Source organism: Paralichthys olivaceus, chromosome 16 (assembly GCF_024713975.1).
Source record: "Paralichthys olivaceus isolate ysfri-2021 chromosome 16, ASM2471397v2, whole genome shotgun sequence".
Lineage (NCBI taxonomy): Eukaryota > Metazoa > Chordata > Actinopteri > Pleuronectiformes > Paralichthyidae > Paralichthys > Paralichthys olivaceus.
In genome coordinates this window covers 16,752,733-16,774,547 of record NC_091108.1, presented here as the reverse complement: position 1 = coordinate 16,774,547, position 21,815 = coordinate 16,752,733, and the positions used below count along the sequence as shown (strand labels likewise).

At 39.3% G+C, this 21,815-nt stretch overlaps 1 protein-coding gene and 1 long non-coding RNA gene across 2 annotated transcripts in view; one reads left to right on the top strand and one right to left on the bottom strand.

Moving 5' to 3' along the window:
• Nucleotides 1-21,815, top strand: part of LOC138405163 (uncharacterized) — a 97,818-nt gene that overhangs the window by 32,266 nt on the left and 43,737 nt on the right. Inside the window, exon 2 of the long non-coding RNA XR_011238845.1 lies at nt 4,770-4,852. This is a non-coding gene — a long non-coding RNA (uncharacterized lncRNA). The remainder of the gene's footprint in view (nt 1-4,769; nt 4,853-21,815) is intronic.
• Nucleotides 1-21,815, bottom strand: part of LOC109638486 (vertebrate ancient opsin-like) — a 50,661-nt gene that overhangs the window by 3,053 nt on the left and 25,793 nt on the right. The window contains exon 3 of the mRNA XM_069511730.1: nt 11,657-11,890. Coding sequence (XP_069367831.1) covers nt 11,657-11,890 — 234 coding nt within the window. The remainder of the gene's footprint in view (nt 1-11,656; nt 11,891-21,815) is intronic.

The following is a 21,815-nucleotide window of genomic DNA, read 5'->3' as shown; positions in this document are numbered from 1 at the left end:
AATTTCACATTTGGCCTTTCACCTTTTTACAACTTGTTTGTGTCAGCACTTTCTTCCTTGCTAGAGGGTTTCTGTGAGAGAAATGTGGTCAGCCACAACCTTGCCTTGATAAAGCACAGTGAGCACTGTGGCCCCTCAAATGCCCCGGTAAATCTCAATGTCTTTCTGTACGTGTCCTTTAAGTTAATTGACTGCATTACTTGTAAACTATTATCAGCAATGTCCTGGTACTCAATGTGACTGCAGCTAGAAGCCAACTTTTGCAGCCAGTGGAAAAGGAAAAATGGAAAAGAAGGAAAGGAAAGTGGTGACACCCAGAGCCTTATTCCCTATTCTGCACCTCATGATTTACGTCTTATTGCAAAACTTCAGTGCCAACTCGGTAGATGGGATGCCCTTTATGCAGCCAGGCAGAAAATAAGAGAGTGAAGGTTGTGGTTAGGGAAAGACGTGTGGCACAACTGATTTAATGCAGGATTTAATGCAATCAACATTTGACCTTCTATTAACTTTATGATTTTCTCTAAGCTTTTTATTTGTCAGTCCTTAACCACCATTTATATTTTTGCCTTGTCACAGTCCTTACCTACCTTTTTTTTCCTGACTGCGTCTGTGCAAAGTGGCAGACACAGTGAAAGCTAACAGAACTGAGAGATGAAATGTCTCGGGAATTTTCCATGTACAGTGTGAGCAGTCAGGTTGTGGTTCAGACAGTGTGAGCTTTGGGTTCACAGATGATTTACAGTCAGTTTTTAAAATCATATAGTGTATGCCCAGCTTTACAGTCCAGAATCATAATTCTTGTCAGCTGCAAGGTTCCACCTGTGATCAAAGAACTAGGATTTAACTTTGTACCCTGGTTCACCTTGGCATATTTTAAGCATAATGACAGCTGCTGTGTAACGACTGTGTGTCTGGCTACATTTAATTAACTTTCTTAGGAACTTCATGAAGAGCAATAATTACCTTTTTTTTTTTTTTTTCTAATTAAGTTAAAAACATTATCATCTAAATCTGATTTTAGTTTTAGTCTGCTAGCATTAAAATCACTCGTTGAACTTTGAGTCTTTAAAGATGCATTTTGTAAGCAATTCAACAACTCTATTTTTGTCATTTGAATGTAGTCAAAGGGACAACATCATGCATTGCATATTGAATTACTACTGAATTATTACTGAAAGCAATACAAACTAAATTGTAATTTCAAAGCCTGCAGCGCAAAATGATGCATTTGCGAAGCAATTAAGGATAATGAATTTACACTTCTAGAATTTAACAAAATGTAGAGGGCGTGCACCTTAATGAAGTCCTGGTGCCCTTTGGAGAACAAGTTAGGTGCATAGCAATGGTAACATTTGTTCTGAAGTCCTTGTAATAGTTAACATCCAGAAAGGGTAGTTTTAGTAGAAACTCTAATGGCTTTATTCTCGCAGTGATTTAACTTTGAGCAAAGGTTTCATTTATAACTGTTGTGTTCCCCTAAAACATGGTCTGAAAAAGGTGTGTGGGAAGTGGTGAACTCCTTTTCTTGGGAATGCAACAATTGTAAATGAAGGTCAGGTTCTGCCAAACCTCATGTGTTTGAAAAGTGTTCAGGGATGCATTGTGATAACATTGTAAATGCAATTGTGATTTAAATGCCCATAAAACTACTACATGGGCAAAAATACACCAGGTATAAATGTAGCCCTTTTGTAGTGATATATTGTGTTGCATGTTATCCATTACAGGTCTACACCAGCACCAAGAATCGGAACACATCAAAAATATTTTGTGGTTAGAAAAGACAGGCTGTCGCCAAGATGCAGAGTAAAGGCATTGAAATACATACACCATCCATCAGGGTGTAATAAATAGTGAATGGACACCTCAATTCAATGTGGGAATAAGAATTCCCAGAATCCTGATTTCATGCAGATCTCCCTGTTTTATACCAACTTTCTGCATAACAGAGAGCCACAGCCGCTGATGGACAGATAGGAAGATTCTGAATAATTGACAACCCCAGCAACAGGTTGAAAGCATAACAATGTATTCAGGGCATTTGGCTTTAAATTCCAGGCAATTCCATCCATATCCAAGACATGTTCACACCACAGTTAGCCACTAGACCACAATTTAGAATATTTTCTTCTTCTTCTGGGGCTCCTGTTAATATGCACTCTGATGATGCACCGCTTGAGTAAACGTAGTATACTTAGTATACTTTCAGAGTGTTATGTATACTTATAGTCTACTACATTTTCTCACAAGGTGCAAAATATGATGCCTTTCACAGCATCTGAGTTAAGCGGGGATACCACAAAAGTTAAATAAGCAATCCAAGCATTCCAACTATACAACAATATTATATTGAGACACAGAAAGAGAAAACAGGACAAAAATTGCTGATACAAATGTAGATTGATTAGAAGCCATGAATTAGTTGAAATTTATACAAAGAGGAAGGTGCTCTGAAAAATGTAACTGATGTGATGTTGCTGAAAAACATGACTAAAATTAGAGTTTGGACAAGGACCATTTTTTCTTGCTGTCGATAAACCATATGACAACACACAAAAACCAACAATGAAATGATCCCACTTACAACTATTGTTTCTGTAGCCAAGCCTAATATATCTTATTCCTCCATGCCACAGAGCACCATGTCAGAAACAGAATAAAAAGAGACTTAAAGGAACCAAATCGTTGTATTGGTTGATATGTTTCCTCACAAAATATTGCTACAATATGAAATCCACAGCTGAAAATAGAACCCCAATAAATACTTCAATTCACTCCTTTTTGAGTAATATCAAAAGACGACACTGCCCTGTTTGTCTTCTGTTTTGTTTTGAAAGAAGAATGTGTTGAATGCAACCTGGCTTCAAAGATTTCATTCTTTGGTCATGAATCACAGAGCTTGTGACAGAGATCATTGACAGGCTGAGGAGTCGTAAAACATTAATAGATTAACCAGCAGCTTCTTGACTTTATTCCTCCCATGGGAGTGTCAAAGAAACCGTGTATTGCTAACTTTGTCCTTAAAATATGGACCTAAGTGCTTTTCAGTTGAATTCTTGAAAATGAATTTTGAAACGCATCACAAACTCATCTCGTTAGAATTCCGTAGCTTGACTAGACATTGAACCTCAACAGCCCGTCAAAAGCCTGCAGAGAGCAAGAAATGCCTCTGGACATAACTTAAAATTCTCTTCACAATGTATCTACGAACAGTATATCTGTCTCCTCTCTGTCTGCCTGTAACCTATAGGTCATCTATGAGTGAAGGCTAAAAATGAAATGTAACGAAAGGGCGCGTTCAACACCTCTCTGTGGTGCTGATGCAACGCTCTCCTCCTCCCCGCAGCTGTCCAAACACACTGAAGAGCACTGGAAAGGTGGAAGATGGGGAGATGGAGACAACAGACAAGTAGTAGAGGATAAAGTTAGTTAAGACACAGGCATAAAGGCTAAGGTCAAGGCAAAGGTGAAGATGATGACAGATAAATGGATAAAGGATGACAGGGGGATGAAAGGAGAGAGATGCGGTGAGAGGGAAGGTTGAAATTGACTCGAAGGGTCATCTCACGCAGGTCACATCAGGTTTGGCTGATGTTTCTATGATCTGAGCTGATGCCGTATGGGTAGAGTATGACAAAAGAGGGTCAAATGTTAGGTGTCATCTCCAACTTTAAAGGCCTTTATTTATTTTGTTTTCTGAAGCAGGGATATCTGCTTCTACTGGACTGTACAGAAAGGCTTTCATTAGCAGTTCACCCATGTCCGCTTAGCAAGAGCAAAGAAGTCCAATATAAACCCCAAATTGTGGGTCCGCAATTTTTTATTATACAATATCCAAACAACTGCAGTGATTGCAAAAACTAAGCACAATAGTTCTGCTCATTTTAGCTGAGTGACAGTAATAATGAAAATGTTGCAGTGTTCTCACCCCAGCCTCAGAGGAGGTCAATCGCAGTCACTTGAGTAAATTACACTAAATGCAGTCTAAGTGATCTAAATGAGATGAGCCAGCGTCCGGAAGACCTGAGCTTCTTTTATGGACATCAGCAGATTACCCACCACTTCATTTGACAATTTTCTCTCTTCCTTTGATTAAGTAAACTCCCTGGTGTTGTGAAGTATTCATGCAGTCCATAAACATAATTTTAGAAAAAGTTGTAGATCTGAGAGCTGTCCTCGGAAAAAAAGGACCATGATCAGAATGACAATCATCTGATTTCCTCATGAAAACTAATGGTACTTTCTCAGAAAAGACTGCGCTGCATTTATAGTATGTGTACCAATCATTTCCTCACACAGTCCCACAGCTCAGATTTCCTGCTACAGCTCATTTCCAAGAGCCATTGTCATAATGCTTTCTAACAGACTTGCCTTCCACACTATCGATCCATGTTTGTATTGAAGACTCTGGCCTGTGGAGTAAGATGATTCTGTTCCCAATCATAACCTTGCTTACATGCAGCTGCAGTAGTATCTCCCTGCGATGTCTCCCAGAAGAAAGGGGTTCGATGTATAATTTTCAAAATGTATTGTAAGCTTTCACAGTGCAAATTACTAAATGAACTGAACCAAAGTAATTTGAATGCACTAAAGTGAGACACAAATTGTTCCATTATAAATCTCTGCATAACACCTGTACATGTATCCCCTCAGCCGTGGTTGGCATGCAGGGCCTCGCAAATATGATGCAATGTTTTTTAGGGTGTTGAAATCTAAGACTGTCTGTAAAGATGGACGTGTGTTTATTTATTTTTTTTACTATCCAGAGATTAAGCTCAAATATCCTGGATACTCACGCCGAGCTGAAGTCTGTGGAGTAGTGATCGGGGGATGGAGCCACAGTAGCGAGGTACTGTCAACACACACACATGACCAATCCTGTATCAACCTCAGCTGTCAATCATGACTTGTTTTAACCCCATTTTTATAACTAATTTACAAACACTTTACTTAATTTGCATTTAAACAAATATTAGACTGATACGATCTACCTACAATGACATAAATCCTCTTTTGGATTTTGAGGTTTGGTCCATGTCCTATCTAATAATATAGAGGAGGCAGGATTTATTACCTTTACCACCCATCAGGTTGCGAGAGGTCGAGATGTTTTGTCTTTAGTTTTGAGCTGTCATTTTGTCCATCTTTATATATAGTCTTTAACTAAAACTTTCACCAACTCCTAGCAAACCTTACAGGTGCTTACTTTGCTGTACATATACATTTTTAAACTATAAATATATTTATTATAATAATATATTATTTTAAATATTTTCATTTCATTGGAGCCTTAATCCCTAAGTAGGCATGGCTTGTAGCTGACCAGTGGTGACTGCAGGCACGAGTCAATCTGTTGGGTTGAGCACAATAGTGGATGGGCCGCAGTTGGTGAACTAATACATCACTAATAAGGAAAATATTAATTATATTTAAGTGTGAGCAGAGCAGAGCTGTGGTCCACTTCTGCCCTGCAGCAGACATCTTCTTTTTTCATCAAGCAAATGGGGAATGGGGAATACTTCGAAATGCTGTCCAGCCTCCAAATTACAGATAAGCCAGTTGTCTCAAGTGAAGTCCACTCTTTCAACTCAATGTTTCTTTCAGTTCAATAAAATTGTCTGCATCTCTTCTCAGTCACTACAAGTAGACCAAGCAGTGTAACAATACAGACAATAGTGCATGCACAGCATTGTGTGTTCTGCCAAAGGGGTAAATTAAAGTATGGTGCTATTTGGATTTTCCAATTATTCAGATGATCATTAAAGATAATTTAACAACTTTAAGGTAAGTCAGCCTAAAGGCTCCTAAAATCATGTCATACTGCCATTTAGGTCAAACTGTGATTGAAGTTCTGGAATCTAGTTTATAAACTGCAGTAACACATTTTCGTCATGTTGGTATGCAAGACATTGCTTTTCCCTATTTCATCTCATTTTGAAATGTTCAACATCTTTATAATGTATCTGTTTATTCTCACATGTGGTCAGATGAAAGATAATGGGTAGGGTTCATTCTTTGGCACAACAAATATGACCAATCACAATATAAACGTACACTATGCCTGGTCCATACAGGATCTTTACTGGTGTGCTTTAAGACATTGCATTAGTTGATCAGCGCTTTGTGTACCATGGTTTATCAATTTAAAAATTATCAACCAGCACATGCTCATTTAAGTATTAATCAATATCTGATCCTTGCTGAATACAGACCACATGACCCCAGCTGTGCTTTGAGGACCTTTTGTTATAGACACTGTAGTAAACATCTTGGGATGAACCGGAGTGAAATGAGGCCATTTATTAAAGGAGTGATGGGGTAAATCACTCAGAAAATCACAGGGCACGTCAAGCTGTCAGTACTGATGAATCAGTTCACAGCAGTAACATGAGAAGATGGTGAAATGATACGACTTGTCAGTTTGTTTGACGTGGTTTCATTATTTAAGTCTGTTCCTCTTGACAGTAAGTAATTGTGGAGTCGTTTGGAAGTATGCTTCAGCAGCTTATTAACAGATGATTAGATCTTTTGAAGAACTGGTTAGCTTTTGCTGCCTTGTACAGGCTCATGTCCAGCAATAACTATTACTGCTGACCTGTGCATTCTGTAATTTGACCTTCAGTTTTTGTAATGTTTGCAATTGTGATTACGTGTGATCACGGTAATGTGAATGTTTGACATTTTGAAAATTAATGCTCATTCACTTTCTTTTCTTGAGTTAGCTGAAAGGTTAAATACTTGTCTTAGCTTAGCATGGAGCAGCAAATTATCAAAAAACAAGAAGCTAGTCAGGTCTCCAGAGATTGGTGACCCACTGCAATGTCTGACATTACTGAGGTTGCTGCAATATCACAATTACAAGACTCTGCAAGGTACTTTTAATTTGAAACTGTGGGTACAGTATACAGGCCTCTCTAGCACGCAGCTCCAGCCTTCATTCTGATAGAGGAGTGGATGAAGACAAAGAGAAGCGAGAGAAATATTGATTTAACAAGCAAACTTCGAAGTAGATTATTTAGAAACATTTATATTCCTTATCAATGTTCACTCAATGTTTTTGTGTAGGCACCAGACTCTATGGGGCAACTGTAATGATTTAGCAGTGTTCTGAAGTAGCTGACCCAGTAAATACCACCATGCAGTCATGAGAAGACAATTCAGGGAAAACTTACCCACAACTCCTCGGTTTTTCCGTGCATGTCCTGACGCCCACTTGGACGTGGCCCCTGCTGATCATTACTGGGACAAACGCACACCAGCTGGTACTTGTATCTGTACAGCATTTTTAGTCTTCAACTCGCCTCAACTCACAGTTTCCATAGTAACGGGCTGGGAGGAATTGAAGACTGAAAATGACATACAGGACATTTGGTGTCTCTCTCCCTCTCTCGCTGTTATGAGGTCAATGGTGTGTGGGCTAAAATGTCCCTGTAAGGTCAGATGGCTGCCGCGGTGTCGGCGGCAGCTTGAGTAGAAAGTGAGTGCTACACGGAACAGACGGCGGAGAAATGGCGGCGCACACACCTTCTGATGACAGAGCAACATGGCAAATGGACTGCAATTATTTAGTGCTTTTCTTGTCTTATTGAGCACTGAACTCTCTTTACACGACACACATACACACACACTTGCCCAATGACACTTTGGAGTGGAACACAGACCTTTAGATTAATTTGAATGTAGTTTTGTGTTGATTTTCCAACAATAAAAACCATCTTAACAGTAAGTGTGTGAGCAATGCTTCACAGCAAAGTATTGTACTTGAGCAGCTTTGGAAGCTGATAAGATTTAGTCTCCAGCAGACAGTACTGTATATAAATCTCTGTACGGCACATGAAATCTTTCTGTTTGAATGGAATTATTTTCTAAAAACCCTACACAGCATTTTGTGCTTCACTTAAAAGACCAGAGCGAGATGGTAAAGATTACACTGAGGGAGGGAAAAAAAGTTTCAACTGTCGGCCTCAGTGGGACTGGAGGACGTTTATCTTTTGTTATTTTTTCTCTCTATGATGAAGAGTGTTTCAGAAAGGAACAAAACATCTTAAATCTTAAGTCTAAATGTATTGTTTAGTACAAAGAGTTTTTACTTGAGGGAGGAACTTGATAAGGAAGTACAAAGAAGAAAGTGGTGCAGTATTTTTGAGTTAACTTGGACCACTACACATCCAAATTATACACTATAAATCAAACTAAGAGGCAGTCAATTTTCTTCAATGATGAGTTACGTGAGAGTAGTTTTATCATCTCTTAACCAAGGATAACAGTCACCTGCAGTCCTCTGCCAGGGATTTATGTTAATAACTTGTTTATGAAGCTATAAATTCATACAAATCAAATCCCATTCAGGAAGCTCTGTAAATTTTCATTTAGCAACTCTGGTCGTCTTTTCTGATGTGTTACACAGCAGCTGTGTAATAGCTGAAATACTCAATAGACCAGATGCAAATTTTTGAGTGAATCCAGTGACAAGCGTGTATACGCTTTTTATAAACTGGAAATCATGAAAAAAAATAGGAGCCTGTGAAACAAAAACTTTCACGAAGACACAGAAAAGTCCAATTCTGTCTATTTCCAAGCAGGCTCTCTTGAAAGTCTTCCCAGTATTTTGATGGATTGTGTTCAAACTTGACTGTGCTCACTTATAGCTTCATGCACTGTACCTGTCATTCACCTGCAGAGCAGCTTTCCCAAACACGCCAAGAAAATGCAGGGTAGTCTCCACCAGTCAAAACCCAAACTGTTTAAAACTTTAAAACAAGCTCTGTTTACACTGATGCTCCATTATGTAAATACATTCTGTCAATCTGCAAAGAAATGTTTACATCAACTTCCTTGTGGAAACTACAAGTTGAACTATGCAGAAGTTTTTGCAGCAGCTGTTATACCTTTGCCTTTATGCTGCATATAGTAGCACATTCCCTTTTTACAAGTTGGTAAATAAATAACTAATGTAGTGAAAATGTTTTTGCATTAATATTCATTATCGACTGTGTCTGTAATGGTTATGTTCCAATGATTAACACATGCTTTAAAGCTTCGAATAAAGCAAAGCAAGCATATATTATAACGCAGAGGCAGCAAGTAAAGTAAATGAAGAATATAAATCAGATTAACTCACGAGGACGACCCTGTGGCCCCAATGATCTCCCATTTTTTGCACTTTGCAATTTGGTTAATCACATTATTAGAAACTAAATTTTCTAATGGTTTCAGCCATTCCAAAGCTGACAACACATTAACCAAATAGACAGTTTAGTTTTTCCTCACATAAGGAAACTATTTCCTAATCCCCCTATAGATTCAAATGCAACTAACAAAGTTACAAATTGATTAGATAAAATAAACATTTTATTTGGGTTTGGCATATTTAAGTTATACTATCAATTATTCTTAGATATGAAAACATTTCTTGGAAAGCTATAATAACTATGCATATCTTGTATATCCATAAGTGTACTATTTTAGATTGAACCACCAGGCAGCCAGTGGGGCTTAATATCAGCAATACCTTAGGAAGATCTTGGATTGTCTCAAAAAGCATGATTGACCAGAGTGGGTGTGTGTGTGTGTGTGTGTGTGTGTCGGAGGGGAAACGTGTGTAATGTTTTCTCCAAGGTTTGGGATCACCGCTTCACTGAAGTGCTTGCCTGTTAATGAAATATTTATATCCATCCATATGAGAATTGGGCAGAGATGGAAACAGAGATCTACGTTGAAGTGATATCAACACAATCGGCCATTACCTTAGAAAAAATCAGGATCAAGACCTTGTGTGGATTAGTTTGCCCTCTTAGAATTCCTGGGACAAACTGCATCAGTGCCCCTACTGGTTAAGCAATGTGTCTCATTAAATCTGATTTGAATTCACCAAAGACCTCTGCTGGAAATAGCCTGATCTCATTCTGAGGAAGATCTCGTATCCAACTCGAACATTATTTTGGACTCTAGGCTCCATCTTGGCTGAACATGAAATTCCTAAAAAAAATAGAGGCTACAATGAATCTTTCCACAAAAACATGCTTGTTTTCATCAGGCTGTGGATTGAATTAAATATAACACACACACCCTCAAACAAACACACACGAGGAAGGGCTGCATGATAAAAGTGGCAGTGCTTGTTAGGTCTGCTGTGATTAATATTTTGAATACAAAGGCTGTATATCCCTTGCTCCTCACTCAGTGATCTAGTATGCAGGTACAGCTATCAGATATGGCTCTCCACATGTCGGCCACTAGAGGTAGAACATGAAACGAATGTTTCAGTTCACTTCTCAACCATGGCTGTCTTTTGGCTTTTTCCTCCTGTCTCTTATCTCTCTGCCCCTTCATCCAGAAGAGCATGAGCACAACCTGCTCTGTCGGGGTTTTGACGCTGCCAGCCCAGACAAACATCTTTTTACTTTGAGACAGCCATTTGTTTGCAGTACTTTCAGTGCTGTACTGATGTTTCAGGCATATGTGACAAAAAAAAAAAAATATATATATATGTCAAAAATATGAAATCCTGGGAACTTATTACCTCAACCTGCATCCTGCTATGGAATCCTACATTAACACACTATATTCTGCCATGGTGAGAACATTTATGATTATTTCACTAGGTTTAAAGTTAGATGGGTTGTTTGGTTACTTTAATCAAATATTTAACATTTAATCAGATACATGCTTTTGACCTATTCACTTTCAAAGTAGTATTGAACTTCTCATTTAACTCTACCACACGGGAAATAAGCATATTTTCCAACATGTTCTTTTAATGTTATGAATGATGACAGATTTGAAAAAAGTTTTTAAATGTGAATGTGTCACACATTATGTTCAGAAAAAGCACTTTTCATTTCAGCAGTCACTGATAACAGTAATAATTTACCGGCAAGTCATGGGCTCATGGTTTTGAGTCAGTTCTGATTCATCTCCTCACAGCAACTTAAAAATTAAATAAAGCAGAAAAGCTAATAAAACATTATCATAGTCCCCAGCCACTAACAACAACTGCAGAATCGTGGCTCACAAGTGCAGATAACTCCCAAAGCTATTCACCATGTTGTCTGAAGTGGGGATGGGCCAAGGTTAATTGAGACATACTGTGTGTTTTTAATTATCAACACTTCAGACGACAGGCACCTTCGTGACATTGCAAATACCCTTTCTAGTTTGATAATGAGCAGGATTAGGTTACAATCACATGAAAGGCTTGAGTTAGTTGATCACAAAATATATTCGATTTGTTTAATATGGCCTGAGATGCACCAAAGTGCCAGCTTAGACAAGATGGAGTCAAAGAGATCAAGGCGGTGACTCTTAACCACTTATTGCAGCATTTGTTTCATCAGATGGATAATTATTGAACCCTGTGATGATTTCCGATACACGTCTACAAAGAAATCCATCATACGTGTGCAACATATTTTCAGTGAGACCCACACAGCTCTGCACACAGGATGTAATAGACATAAAAGAAGGCATTAGAATAGAATCTGATATGAAAACAAACCACAGGCTCATTTCCATTAAATACAAACCACCTTGTAAACAGTGAAGCAGACTGGCCTCAGTAAATGAGATGCTCTTTTCCCGCTGCGTTGTGACAGTGAAAGACAAAAGGCCCTGACCCTCGCTGCACCCCTCCCTCCTTCCATCCCTCTCTCACCTGTTTATTCATGAAGACATAGATGACTGGGTTGATGACCGTGCTTGTCTTAGCCAGGACTGAGGGGATGATGCTTGCCTCAGGCGTAACCAGGCCTGGGGGCCCGAAAGTGGCCAGCAGGGCCATGGTGCCGTACGGCAGCCAGCACAAGAGGTAGCATATCACCATGACCACCACCATGAATAACACACGCTGCTCACGTTTCCTGCTCATCGATGGGTTGATTCCTCTCACCTGGACACAATGACAGGAAGAGAGAGGGAGGAAGAGAAATAATATGTTAATAAGCTAGGAATCTACACGCCATGTGTTCAGGTGTGTATGTTCTTGACTTTTGCTGTCATGGTGCATCTGAACTGTCAGAGAGTTGTTATGAGGAGGAGAGGAGTCTCTCTCACTTCTGCACTCTATCACTGTTGAGTTGTTTCCCAGAGTTGTAGAGAGGTGGAGAGGGCAGGAAACAGACAGACATACTTTCATTCATTCATCCTGCATACCTGAAGAAGAAGTCTAATCAAGAGGAAGACAATGACACAACTTAATGTCATATATCATTGAATTTTGCATCCATTGACCTCACACGTAAACTTTAAGTCCAGACATGTAAACAGTAATTTACCAACCCACATACACATTCTTATTTTCACACATTAAACATTTTAGGACTTACTTTAAAGTTTTGACAAGTTAAAGCAAGAGACTGACAGTTAGGGAATATACATTCACTTGCATTCTTATCAGGAGTTAAATTTTTTAATGTTATGTTTCAATTGTTTGATTCAAATCTAAAATGTGTTGACTTCATGATGTCATTGCTGGATACCTGGAAAACAAACTATAATATATTAAGTAGTGAGCATGACAGGTGCTTCTAGGGCAGATGGAGTGACCTTCAGGTTAACTATTCCTCCTCTTTCCAGTCTTATTACTAAGCTAAGCTAGCTGTCTATTGGCTCCAGCCATGTTTACCATGTTAAATTTCCCAAAATGTTAAACTATTTCATTGACTCCTGACATCTGGAAATGCTGCAGTAATACAGACCAACTTTGGGCTTCAGCTTTAACCTACCATACCATTATTGCACAAACAATTTTTCCTGTGTAACGACAACCAATATTATCCGGCTCAATTGACTGCTTGTTCACAACCTGCATGATGTCTGATAACTTGTGTTTCATGCCCTGGTCAGAGTGTTGTAATGTCGCCATGTTCTCAGCTCTCAGCAATCTATTAGATGTGACATATACAAAAACTCGACCAAAAGCTATTATAGAATTGTTATTTTTCTCAAACAAAACATACAGATCTTTAGCAGATGTGTGAATGTACACTACTGACACACTCTAATCTGATTGTGCCTGAGAACATGGACAGCAAAAGGCTAAACAAATGCATTCACTGTAATCTGGACACTACTGCACACTGCAAAACACCTTAACTCTCCAGACTTGAGATGCCTTCATTTGTCTCTTTGCCCGATGGCCACATGTCAGCTGCTGTCAGTCAACTGCATTGCCGTGGAGACACAGTGACAGGGAGCAAGTTTCAAGATGAGCTCAAGCTGTGGCAGGTTCTTTTTTTTTTGGAAAAGGGTTGAAGTGAGGCGGTGGCATGAAACTGTGCACTCACAGTAGTTGCACACTCTTGTAGGGAAAAAAAATCAAGGTCTCAGTGATTAGTCTTCATTACTCCTACATTATAGCTAATCAGGCATTAAATATCCTTATCTCTCGGCTAATCATTTAATCAAGTCTACTTTTACTTTTACATATATTTCTCTTTTTCCCTTTTGCATGCACTGTATACATATGTATGCTATAAGGGTCTGTTTGTATATGCATATATACAGGTATAGAGGTGTTTTCCCCTGCATTATTCAGTTAACATTTTACTAATGGGCTGTAAACCCATACATTCCTGCATACTTATTGCCACAATATGACAAACAACTGCTTTTCCAACGTTGCAGACTAATCAAGCCCCACCAGGGATTAGCAGCCTCTTCACATTTAGCTCATTTCTCCCAAGTTGCTTCCACATCTCAGCAAAAGGACATTTTGGATGTTTTCACAATTATGTTTAGATCATTTGAAACAAACTCTGAAGTGTTTGCAGGCTTAGCTGAGTTTCTTCCAGGCAAACGTTGTTATGGTTTGTATGGAGCTGGCTTAGCAAACCTTTATTTACAAAGCTAGTCATTTCTTGTTGATGACTCAATTTTGTTTTCTTTATTGTGGCTGTAGTTTTGATGTTAAAACCTGATATGCTCTGAAGGCAGAATTTAAGCTGTCTTGAATATGAATTTGAGGTTTCATTCTGTATGTATCTTATGAGCTTCCCACTTGGCATGCGTATTGTTAAGGGGCCCAATGAAGTGCAGGATTGAATTTGTTGTGATCAATAAACTTTGAATAAACAAAATGGCTGTCCACCGGCCAAAATCACAGCCTGATCATTTTTTGATAATTAAATTTCTTTATTTAACCATATTGCACTGACAGACATTGTTGAGGTCCTGTCTTCCACCATGGCACTTCATCTGATTGATAGAATCACTTTTTTCTTCAGCAATTTGTCTACAAAGTAAAAGCACAGAATTTGTTTTCTTGCTGCGATGCTTTAAGTCAAGCTGAACTGAAGAGGCTTTATTTTGAAAAAATGTGAACTTGCTTAACAGACCTCTGAAATAGCCAAAATTCAATGTATATAAAAATAACATCACTCATGTAAATCATTCAAACTTATACATAAACCAACCATGAGAACAGTAATAAAGCAATTTCAGTTTCATTTAATGAAAAAAATTTACTATAAAATCAGTACAAAAAAACAAAAAACAGAACTAATTTGATCATGGACGTACAATGATTTAATTGCAGATAAACAAGGTAGGATGAACACCAAACGTTTTAACTTCACTCTGCACCATAGACTGTTTATAAAAAGCTCTGCACACATCATTCAACACACAAACTATAAAACGCGACAATTAATTGTAGAACAGTTTGAGGAGGACTCACTAATGACAAGAAATTATTCTGAAGTGGCTCTGGAGCATTAACACAGGAGAAGAGAACAGAACAGTCCAAACAGGCAAGTTTAGAACAGGCACTGCACTAGTTGTGCTAAACATCTAAAGCTGCTTGTCACAGGAAATAAAGTCTGCATCCTCACCTGATGAGGATCCATGAATCAATAAGTGTCAGTTTAGTTTCATCAAATGTTTTATCACCTTCATGTTTTTTGACTGAAAGGGTCCAAAAACTTCCATATTGGCGGCTGTGTTTCCACTCTGCTGACTTTGTCAGCTGTGAAGAGAAGGTGGCAGCTTCAATCCTGACTGTAATTAAATAAACCAAGTGGCAGACATCACAGACAAATGAAGAGGAAGTGAAGAGTATAAGTGCTGAATGACTGTAATCAAAGACTGGGTGGCTGCTGGAAGGTGCTACCTTACTAATTGACAGCCCTTACAGAGAATTTGTTTCATATGCTTAACTACAATCCCCAGAGCAGTCACATCCTTCTGACAGCACAAAACAGAGTTTCTCAAGAATGGTCTGACATAAAAGAATTGTCAAGAGAGGAAACCTTCATAGCCTTCACTGACTCATTCATATATTCAATGGTTAATTTTCCTCTGTGGCAACAGGAGTATTGTCACCACCCAGGCCCCTGGCAGACTTTCAGCTATTCAGATCATTTTGGCAATGTTGCGATGTAAAATTAGTTTTGAACCAAACTGGCTGAAAATAGAATATTTATGGTGTTGGTACATGAAATGTCTTAATGCTTTGTGCTCACTGTTACTGGGTTTGGTGTGGATTCTTCTCATTCACACAAGTATATGTGGACAATGCACAAGTTTAAATGTGTGTACGTGCATTGTTCCAGCTATAGTGACTTGTGTTAATTGTTAAAAATAATACAATTTATGCAAAAGATCATGATGTGATTAATTCCACACACTGTAGATACATATTTTTATATCCTCCCTCTCATAGTGACTGGATGTTGAAGGGAAAGAAATGTTAGATTCTTTGGTTTTAAACAGATAATGAATAGTTTCACTTTATTCTGCTCAGAAAATGATCGATACTAATACTATGTTAAACACCACAGCAAACTGAATTTCTTTTGATGTCATACTGTTGGCCAAACAAAACAACATTTTTAGATAAATATATATATTTCTGGTCACACAGTTGATTATTTGCCTTAATGGGCATCTTTGAAGGTATATATTTTGACTTGTCGTCATAGAAGAAGCCCAGGTGTTACTAACATTAACAAAGGCTCTGTTCTCCTCAAGTGCCTACAATGAGTCATGACAATGAGTCACCATGATCAATCCAGGACCCTGAAAGTGAGACATCTAAATAGATTTCAACCATGATTAATCTATTTCATTTAACCTTGCTTCTCCTTCTGCAGTTTGTCAAAGGCCTGTATTAGCCATGCACACCAATCATAGGTTGAATATCTAAACACACCAGTCCGTTCATTCTAATGGAAGCTTATTGTTCAGGTAAAGTTTCCATCACTTCCTACTTGTGTTTTCTGCTGGCCTACATGATTGACATGATTATTATCCCTTCTGTGAGGGAAACTGTGATTTTAAGGCGACTGCTCAATGGTTCATTGCAGCAGTTTTACATCTGTTTTTCTAGGACCTGCAACTCAGTTAGCGCAACACATTCAGGGCTGTTGCTGAATGCTTTCTGATCTTTTCTGGATGCTCGTTTAGAAGTTAGAGACAGAGCACAGACACACAAACTGCTGTGTAGAAGGGTCAAAGCATCAAGTTGCAGCAGGCTGTGCTGTGAGGACTGCTGTCAGGATTGATGAAAAATAGAAAAAACTGCTGGACATTTCTACTGAAAAAGCATTCACATGCTATGGGCAATGTTACCTTATCACCTCTTATGTGGACACACTGCATTTGTAAGGTTGTGTTGGCCTGAGCAGGAAACATGTGTATGACAGTGATTTTTGTTTGCTCTTCTTCCTGCCTGTCTCAATTCTTGCATGTGTGCACTGTCTGCTACACAAATGTTTGCTCTTCCACATGAAGTTGATGAAAACATATTTTTGTATAGATATTTGAGTGGTGACTTTATCATATCCATTTAGCTGTTGTATTTCATGTTCAGAAGAATGGTTGGATCTCTTCCTGTCCAGCCCCTTTAGGAGTTTAGCTCAGCACAGATATGAAGTGTGGACTTAGAGGGTGCCTGATGTACTTTTTGGGGAGAGTTCAGAAAATAAGAAGTTATTTGTGCGAAGCCAAATGGAGATAAGGTCATTCCACATTTCAGAGAGAGATGGAAATGAGGCCAAATATGACTTGTCTAACGGAGCATGTGGTGACAGAAGTTAGGGCACTGTATGAGCTGCATGGTGCCGGGTGCAGCTCGTCTTATTAGCCTTGTTCCAGGAGAAATTAGTGGAAGGGCAAATATTAAAGGATGATAACAGCTCCCAGGCTGCAGTTGGTGTGGTCAAGTCAGCGGATGATTAAAGTTTGAGCAAAGAGCCAGGTACAGACTTGGGTGAGGAAAGATCTGTTTTGATGGATTTTTGAGAGACAGAGCCTCCATACTCAGGTGCATTGTGGGCATGTATGACAGTTCCTTCTTGAATCAAGTTAGATCTCCTGCTGGTTTCTGGCAGGAGTCGTTACTGTACTGTCAGCGATGATGGAAAGGTCTAGCAGAGAGGGGGGAAGTACTGCTGAGTCCTAACACCCATCTTATCCATTTTTTAGTATTTTTAGTTTGCTGGAGACTAGTTCTCAATCATTGTTGCCTTAATCTGTAGCCAATGTATGTTGAATTACACACATGGGGATGTGCAAAAAGAGAAATTAAATATTTTGAATGCTGGACCCCCACAGGTTTATTGCACAGCTCTTGTTTCATTCTCCTGTCTCTGAAAGGCACTCATTTATCACCGTAAAAATATTTTCATTCCCCAAATTCAAGCAGAGCGGACACCTGAAGTGAACATTTACTGAAGTTAACATTTATATTGCTTTCAATTTGCCAAAGAAGCTAAATCCATGACAAAAACTAACAGAGGAACATGGTGACTAAGTTGGATTGCTTGCCTTCTGTTCTTTCCACTGTCCAGTGGAGACGGCCATAATATTTAGTATTTGAGGACTGGAAGTGAGGACAGACTAAGTCATCAGGATAACTGGGTTTATTGGAAACTTTATTGCCTCTGGGGCTGGTCATTATTTGAGTTCACTGTTTGAACTTTATTCACATGTTTGCATTTCGAGAAAGAAATTAACTTCTTTCAGTATTTTTATTTCAACTTCTGTAAGTTGTTTATTCTGTCTGCCACTTCCACAACAACTTCAGTCTCAACTTTAAGCCTTCACTATTTCTCAGAGTAAAATACATAACAGTTACTTGCAAAATTAATTAAAATAGTTTTGAAACATCATCCAATATTAAGCCAAACTAACTTCTAAGTCCATATTGATATACTGTTATGGCTCCTACAGTAATGCCTCAGGTCTGAGCACCATATGAGCCATATGAGTATGAACTATGCAATGAAAGTGAAAACAACAGCAGTTTATTTCAAAGCATGCATGAAAAACTCAAATTATGGGCTTGGCTATAATAAGCAGTGGTACTTCATGCCCAGTATGCATTTGTCTTTCTGTGCTCATCATCTCAGAAGCCTTATGAAACATGAGTGAGACCAGCTGCTTTTTATATCACTGTAATCAAATAGTCTCATCAGTTTAATATTTGAAAATACAGCTGCAGGCAGCTTCTTGAGGTTAAATAGGCTCTGATTTCTATTCAACTTTCTTATAGATGTAAACACTCATAAAACAGGTCAAGGATGGTGGAGACAGGCTGGCAGCCATGTTGAAACAGTGCTCAGACATGGCTAAATAAATCAACACACAATACTGACTGAGTCCATTTTCAAGAACTGCTCAGGACTGTAAGGTCATTACTAGCCTTCCTCCAACCAAAGATTTTCATCGTCAACCAGTTGTCGCTAGTTCAAGACATTAATCAAGTTGTTGCATGTTTAAGGTATTATTTGATTACTGGAAGGTTTTAGATTTTAAATAAGTCAATTTAATAATTCAATATATTCTATGTAAAGGCCTAGTGCAGGGTCTTAAAATTAAAATTGATACCCATTGCCTCTGTCTGTAGTTTGCAAGACAGTGTAGCGTATCAAGGGTTATTTTCTATTATAGGCCACTTCACCTTAACTTCAATTATGGGACCAGAAAGTTATTCTGGGACTCTGATATTCCTTCATATCTTTTGTACTTTCAACAGATATGTTTCATTCTTTACGGTCTTAAAAGTTATAAATGTAACCATTTAATTGACCTTTCTCTGTGAAACCATTGTCCTTCCATATGTTCATATTGTGAGAGGACAGCTCTGTTAGACAGTGATGTCAACATCACAGCCAGGTGTATAGGCTAATTTTGAGCCCTGTGTTGTCTTTCAGAGACAAACACTGTGAACACATCTGTCACCTGCCCACCATGGTGCTGTTTAACCAGACACACTGCAGCTACACCTTTTTTACCTACAATACAGGCACGACTATGTTAACAATGCATGCTATTTAGCAGCTAGCCGCCATGCAGACCCACCGAGAGTGGAAATACATTTTAAACACCAACAAACCTGCAGATCAGACATTACAATATTCCATGTCTCTCCTGGCATCTGCTTGTTTCTCTTTCTCTCGACTTAGAAACTGATTTTCTGGCAGACTCCACCTGTCCTGTCTTTCTTTTAGCAACAGATCAAATGCTGCAGTTTTCATTCAGTAATTCTTTTTTCATGGCAGACATTTTGACATGTCAAAGGTGTAATTTAAATGAATGACAGCTGATTAGAATGTAGCTGCTTCAGTTTCAGACTCTTTGTCTAACTGTCATTTCTTAGTGAGACATTTGAAGTGAACAGCCATTGTTAATGTGCTTTTCCTACTCTGACAGCTGCTGTGGGAAAAAAATAAAAACTACACATCGAAGGAGCAGATTGAAGCAAAACAATAACCCTCAACTCTAAGATAATTTCTTGTCCAGTTACACACAGATAATGGACAACCTTGATTCAACAGTTGGTGACCCAGAGTTATACAATCACACCAGATGCACCTACACCCCCCAAAACCATATTAGCACGCTGTAAATGTTCCTAATGAAACTACACAATCAGTTAATCTGCAGTCTTCTGTGCAGCTAACTTGATTACACCGAAGTGGGTGTCTGCCAGACTCGCTGCTGAAAATCACCTCAGCCCTGGGTGGTTGGGGGCATTCAGTAAAACTCCCACGCCTTCCCCAGCTGCCGCCTGCCCTCCTTCATGCCTCCAGCAGCACCAGATACTGGTTATTAGACTGTGAGATTGGTGGTGGTGGCAGTGCGACAGGAAGCAGGCAGTATGAGCTAGACACGAAGCTGAGAACAGACGGAGGGAGATGGAGGGGGAGTGCAGAGAGTGAGATGTAGTGGAGAGGTGGTTGTTTGATAATTAAAAAGTGAACAGGGAGAAGGAGTCGGATCATTGCAGCAGAAACAGAGGGGAGGTGAAAGAGTGAATTTGGAGAAACTGAGGTCTATCGGGGCATCTAACGATGAGTTGATGAGTTTCCCCTCTCCTGTTTTTGGCCTTGTATCATTATGGACAGTTGTTGTGGGAGTTTGCCCCATATTGTTATAAGCAGGTGAGGCTGCCAGCTTGGCCAGCGATTACCTGGCACGAGAGCAAAGTGTTGCAGCTGCAGTCATGTTTGCCTTGTTACACAAACGTTTTCAACCTTAAGGTAGAGGGCTGCCGTGTAAGTAAAATTTTCTAAGCAAGCTGCCAAATATCCTTCTCTATACTGTCATCTTGAAACACGCACACACTTAGAAAACCCTTTAGATACTTGAGACCTGAGCCTATTCATCCTTAGGATTTTTTCTTTTTTGCAAGAATGCATTGTCAACACTCTTGGAGCTCCTGAGAGAGTTGAGCTGGAACAGCTTTTCAACACTTCACCACCTCAACCAGGAAATAAAGATTAGAAGAATCATTTTACTGTAAAAAATATCTTTCACAGAGACACGTTCCCATGTTCAAGTCTGTAAGTCAGCTACAACTAACTTTGGAATGCTGCAAGCGGAAAAACTTGTCACTGTTGAATGTGACTAAAAGGATGCGGAAAGGAACAATATGAGAGATATATGACAGCTTCAGGCAACCCTCTCTCAAAGTTCAGTTAATTAGCGGGAAACTTGTGAACTTGCAATGTATGACAGATGGTTTCTTTATCTGGTAATTTATCAAATACAAGGATATTGTGTGCTGCTATCCAAACATCCCCTACGTCTGACTGAAAGCAAGAACTTTTCTAGCCTACAGTACAGTTTAAGCCTGTTACATTTATCTTGTTGAGGTTCATCTGGAAAGTTCTTCTGTATGATGTCCCCCCCACCAAGTCACCAAGACACAACCACCTCAGAAAGCTACATCCGTACCAATCTAATGACACATTTTAGTCTTTCATCAACCCAGACAGACAATCCAGCTATACACACTCACACATCACGAGAAGTGGAAAAGACATAGCCGCAGCACTTCTGACTGGCTTGTTTTGCCTCTGCATTCCAGCTCCTGAGTCGGCCAGGGTGTTCTGCCAGGGCAATTGTGGGCTGCTAAACATGATTGATTGCAGGATTTGTGTCTGCTGCATTAGTCCCGTACACCACCAGCCTCCTGCCAAACACTACACCAGCTTTTCGCCCATCAAAGGTCCTCTCTCAGCAAGAATCCTCCATGCTCCGTTGAGTCGCTTTGCAAACATTCACTGTCCCCCTCCTCCTCGCCTTTCATATCCCCGGGTTCCTCCCCTCCACCTGCTCCCCTTTGCTGTCACATCGAGGTGTCTGCAAGGTCACGGGGGAAAAAAGTACCATAATTGTGACTTATTGAATAAAGGAGAGTCAAGTAAATCTGCCGAGCACAGGGGAATACGCATCACTGGCTGCTTTCTACAGACAAACAACTTGTAAAGGAGGGAATCACGAATGAAATCAAGAGTGAGGCTCTGTTGGGCTGCAGAGGGAATTCAGGGGCTGATGTAGTGAATGGAAGGTTGGTGTGGGGGCATGTG